Source organism: Lepisosteus oculatus, chromosome 12 (genome assembly GCF_040954835.1).
Source record: "Lepisosteus oculatus isolate fLepOcu1 chromosome 12, fLepOcu1.hap2, whole genome shotgun sequence".
NCBI lineage: Eukaryota > Metazoa > Chordata > Actinopteri > Semionotiformes > Lepisosteidae > Lepisosteus > Lepisosteus oculatus.
This window is the reverse complement of record NC_090707.1, coordinates 6,484,518-6,489,889: the sequence shown is the minus strand read 5'-3', so window position 1 is coordinate 6,489,889 and position 5,372 is coordinate 6,484,518. Positions and strand designations below refer to the sequence as shown.

The 5,372-nt window shown below is 43.9% G+C and overlaps 1 protein-coding gene across 1 annotated transcript; it reads right to left on the bottom strand.

The window, feature by feature from the left end:
• Positions 1-285: 285 nt before the first annotated feature.
• On the bottom strand, positions 286-3,894 carry dbi (diazepam binding inhibitor (GABA receptor modulator, acyl-CoA binding protein)). The gene is made up of 4 exons (XM_006636363.3): positions 3,545-3,894; positions 1,552-1,669; positions 804-866; positions 286-629 (listed from the first exon to the last, which is right to left on the bottom strand). The coding sequence occupies exons 1-4, from the start codon at positions 3,551-3,553 to the stop codon at positions 556-558; spliced, it is 264 nt and encodes an 87-aa protein (XP_006636426.1). The 5' UTR covers positions 3,554-3,894; the 3' UTR covers positions 286-555.
• Between the last annotated feature and the right edge of the window lie 1,478 nt (positions 3,895-5,372).

Sequence of the window (5,372 nt, the reverse complement as noted above, 5' to 3'; positions counted from 1 at the left end):
AAAAGGGATAGAGGAACTTCACAAATGTATCTGAAGCTTCTGCCAAAATTCAGCTGTTTAATATTGTACATACAAGACCAACATGCAGATGAAAATGGTCTATAACAGATGTTTGTTTTCATTTTAAAAATGTGTGTTCCTGCACATCACAGGCGTTACAAACCCCTGGTCTCCAAGTGCCGCTGTGGTGCTCGTGATCATGCTCTCTCCACTTGAGAGTCTAACACGAGAACGACTACTGCACGGTTTCACTCTTGTTCCATCACAAAAAGAAAATACTCACAATCAAAGGAATAAAAAACTGACTTTATCGGTTTGTTTTTAACCAAAAAGGTTTAACAAGAACAAGAAACTGCTGGTGGATGGTAATTCAATCATGCTTGGCATGGAATGTGCAAAATACCTTATTCTATTGTTTTTAAGGCATTTTGGAAACAGACACGGATACTCGAGTCTAAGAAAATCATGGTCAAGGAAATTCCTGACCACACAGTTTTCAGAATTAAAAAGATGCCATGGATCCAGCACTAGTGCTCGTACCAGCTAAATCTGCCTTTAAATTCCATATTTTGCCTTTAGTTCTTCGACTTTTTCAATATACTTCTTCATTGCGTCTTCTTTGCTCATTCCTAAGGGGCAAAAAGACAAAAGATCACAATAAACATGCAAGAATTTTTTTTTTAAAAACCCCGCTAAAGGCTCTTTTTGTGTTGTGAGCCACATCTTCCTCGTCAGCCCTCTCCCCAGAATGAAACGGCCCCTTTCGGAACGAGAGAGAGAAGTGTGTGACATTTTGTACGGACCTTTGTTGGCGTCCCAGGCGTCCCACTTGGCTTTTCCAGTGAAGTCTAACATTCCGGGGCGTTCTGCAAAACAAACCCGGCCCGTCAGCTCCTGCGGTTTTTGAACGTGACCTCGGCTACCGGGTCACGGGACAGAGCACACGCCCAGCAGTGACCCACCAAATCACAGCATCGCAAAAAAAAAGCCACACAGTGAAACACACCATAAACCGCAGTGCCCCTTTGGCAGGATGCAAGTGGACACAGAGGTCTTCCAGGAAGGGTTGCCAACTGCCAGCCTAATTATTTAGTAACCAGGTGCTCCCATTTCCAAGGCAGTGGGGCACAACTCTGGTCCTTTAATTTCTGCAGGGTTTTGTTCCACCTCTGCTTTTAATGACCTAATCATTAGCTAATTGAACCACTTTAACACGTTTCAATGGGCTTCAGCTGTTAATTATTTCAGGAGACCTAGAAAACGTGCTGGCCGTTGGCCCTAGAGGATTGGAGAAGGGCACTCCAGTGTAAAAAAAGGTTATGCTCCAATGGCTCGGGCCTACTCAGCCTTTGTGTTTCTGGGCCGTATATGTGCTGCTTTTTGTTACTGGCTGCAGCTGCCCAAACAAAAGATGGTGGCAATAGTGTCAGCGCTCGACTGCCAGCCCGGTGCTAAGGGTTAATTTAAAAGGTTAATTACAACCCAGCTTTCACTACAATGCAAGTGTACAGAAGGCGGAGACAGCTGTGTGGCTCCAGTGAAACTACATACGCGTGTTGACGTCTCCCACGGTCGCCTGTTTGTAGAGACCGTAAATCTCCAGCACTTCTTTATCTGCGGGCTTCGTCTTCAAAATCTTCACCTCCTCCGCAGCCTTTTCAAAATCGGCCTGAAAAGGAATCGCAAACACGACACCTAAAAATGACTTCACGGCAGGACCGAGTGGGAAGAGTCTTCTTCCACAGAGCCGTAGGAACACGTCTCGCCCTTTTCAGGTCGCACCGTATCACAACGGGAAATGAGAACAGGGCTTTGTAGGACTGAAAAAGCTTCGCATTCAAAGATTAGACGTGTTCATGCGGCTGCATACATCTGCTGACCACAAAGTATCTTGTTGTTTAAACTTTGCCTTTTCTATTTGACAATAAGATTCCGTCTGTGCGCTCAATGCAGTCTGCTTAACGTCTGCGAGGTTCTGAAAACCTTGCCATGCTCTGAGAGGATGCAAAATATTTCAGACTTTTAAATCAAAAACTAAAACGCGGTAGATTGTTTTGAAATCCAATAAAAATGCACCAGTTCCACTGTATTGTTGTCTCTTTCTCAGATTGCCTAATAAAACCGCGGCAGAGAAGTGAAAAACCGAGAATCCCAGAGATCCGTTATTTCGCGCAGTCTCCCTCGGCACAGCTGGCCTGATGAAAAGGTTGGGATCTGTCCCACTAGGAATCTGCTTTGGGTCTGAACTGCATGATCTTTGGCGTCACCATGGGACCTACAGGAGAGGAGGAAACAGATACTACCAACCCCTGTCTGTTCGCTTTTTCATCATTACAAATGAATTAAAGTATTATGAAGTATTCACGGTGGGCTGCGCACGTCTATCTCATCATCTTTACGAAACCCATTATATCCTATGAACTCAACCACGTCTTGAGTTAAGAATGTCCTGTTTTCAGATTAAGCGCCTACAAAACCGACGTGATTATTTAATATTACGTTTTTACTTTTAATTTTCCAAACGGTACCTCCTCATTATTGACTGCATTTTATTGCTTTAGTAGCAAAGATCAAGTTTTTGCCCTAAATGAATCATACAACGCACAGGATATATAATCATTTAAGAACCGCATGCTGTTCATCGGTCCTGAGTCACGAAAAGCGTGATAAGAAAAAGATACTATATATCTTTAAGGGCATCTTATCGCAAGAGTATGGCCGACATTTGCAATGTAACCCGAGGCCGTTGTGAAATCTACTGCAGATTTTCCACTCTTCAACAGAGATCAACAGCGAGGCTATATTTGTTGATAATTGTAAAACCCGGTGCAGAGGCGGTGTTTAAATAACGGAACTACAGGGAGTGGCGAGTGGACATTTGATCAGAGAACCCACCCATAAAATAAATAATGATGAGCTGCGACGTTTTAAGACATCTATCTTGAGAGTCATTTATTTAAACTATTTCATTATTTTCGTGTTAAACTAAGCCTGCCCCCTCAGGATTGGAAGGAAACACCATCGGTTATGCGCCGAAATAAAAGATCTGATTAAAGGAGTTAACTCCTAGATTATGATTTATAAATCATTATTCGGGCACGTCTTCAATTTCTTCGATCTCCCAAGCGCAAAACACGTGGACCCGTCTACAAGTGTAACAGAGTGGCAGATGAAAACCCTTCTGATCCTGACGGCTGTACGAGCACCGCAGAGATGCCAGTTCCAAATACACAAGTAGCTATTAAACACTGCATTTTCACAGTCTACGTCTAGTGAAATCTAGAAGCATTTTATTCTGGCAGGAAACCCGGCGAATAGTGTACGAAGGTCAGATTTTATTTTTTAACAGCAGGGGAAAGAGCAAGCCCTCGTCTTCCTGCCAGCCCGTTACAGAAAGGCACAACTGCTCCACCAGCCCGTAAAGTACAGCCGTCAGCACAATGAACCCTTTCCAGCAGCGAGAGGAAGAAGAAAAAAAGCCCCTCTCTCGTCCTTTCAGCGTTCAGCTGTCGGATGAATGAGGCGCAGACATAGATCTTTTTACCTGTGACATGATTTCTCTCAAAGTCGGAGGAGACCCTGGCTCTTCTTCTTCAACAGCGCTAGACACGGCCTCGTTACAACCGCTTCCGGCCTCCCAATGCTTGTGGAGTAGGTAGTCTACCGAGCCCAGCCCAGCCCACCTCTGCCCGTTCCCCTCATTGGTCTGCGTGGTTCCCCGGCGCTCGGCAGCCTGGGGTGAGCCGGATCGAGCCAATGGAGATCAGGCGAGAGAGGCAGAGCAGGGGCACACACGCACGGAGGTTACTGGGCTATGACTTCATCCTCTGTGCAAAGAATGGGGCGCTGTGTTGTAAGGGCTGTGTTTGTGTGTGTGTGTGAGAGAGAGAGACCCCACTATAGCTCTCCTCATGTGTTGCAGTTGTCTAAGAGACACTGAACAAAGCGAGACGCCGTGGGTCAGCAATGGGGCGCACGCCTGGAAGGCCCCGCCCGGCTGTGTTGGGCTGAAACACCGCCCCTTTTGTTTTCTCTGTCTGTGGCGCGCCTGCTTACTCCCTGATTTAACAGAGCTGTAGTTTGTAAATGACGAGGACGGGTTTCTGAAAAACACGAAACTCATAGCACGCATAGCTGTCTATCGACGGTCGGACGTAGGGATCTTGCGTTGTTTGTCAGCGGCACTGCGTGAAAGGGAAACGGATATCTGAATTTTGACAGTGCTGCTGATAGTCATCTGTGTCCCTTCCTCTATTCTGTAGATATATTTATTGCCTCCGGCTGGAAATTGCGTTCTGTATTCTTGAAATAATTCAACAGTCCGCTACCTCTGACCCAACAAGGTTTATTTTGGCCAAAATAATATCTTAACACGGCACCGGTCTGTGGGCGGGTCTGAGGACTGACAGCGGTCTCTCCTGGGGTTTTCTGCAGCTAATTTCCTAATCACAGGGTCATTGATTTCATTTCTTTCTGTTTGGAACGTATTTGTCAATCTGCTTTCAGCTCCTGAAAATCTGGGAGGGACTGTCTAGCCGATTAAACCTGAATCGAGGGGCTCGCGTTCATCTAGTTGACATATAGAACGAGTAACCTACTAGATCGATATTATTATGATTATTTCGAAAGTGAGATTTCACGTTATGAGGTGATGCATTTTTTTATCTAATTCCATATATGCTCTGGACTGTATACAGAACATCAGGATTTCTGCAATTTCTGTGCGACATTTTTATGGTTTTTATTATTATTCTTAAATACAAGGGGGAGAATACAACCAACAGGTGAATATACACATATACAAACGTCACAACATGATTGCACATAGGTAACATCAAGTGAATGAAATAAAAGAAAAACGAATTTCCACAGTACCGAGGTTATGTGTTGTTAGGGGTTACATTAAATACGTTTATACGCCAGAAGAGTTTTGTAGACCAACTCACCAAGCTTATTTTTAAAAATGTTTAGTGAATTTGAGTATAGCTTAAGTGAGTTCGAGAATTCTTTAAAGCACATAGTGGTTTTTTTTTAACTCTACACGAATGTATGTAAAATTTTGCTAACATTAGAATGACATTTACCATTATACGAACTTCTTTGTCTGGACTCGGAACTCCCAGAACAAGATCCTTAAAAGTTAGATGTACACGAGTATTACTATGATTAAGCCAAGAACATACCAAGTGCCAGAAGGTTGTTGAATAATGACAGGAGAAGGACGTGTTCCGTTGGTTCAATATCAGATTCGCAAAAGGTACAGGTGTTGCAATCATAGTTTAACTGTTTTCGTAGATATTCTTAGAGCCTTTCATGCATTCATGAATATGTTATACCGAATGTCCTTAGTATTTGGTATCGTGGGGATAGTA

Excerpts from the sequence above, each read along its gene's own strand:
- dbi (XM_006636363.3), bottom strand. Across the intron at positions 867-1,551 it reads CGTGGGAGACGTCAACACGC|AACGCCCCGGAATGTTAGAC; the intron begins GTATGTAGTTTC and ends TTTGTTTTGCAG. Across the intron at positions 630-803 it reads CGCCTGGGACGCCAACAAAG|GAATGAGCAAAGAAGACGCA; the intron begins GTCCGTACAAAA and ends TTTGCCCCTTAG.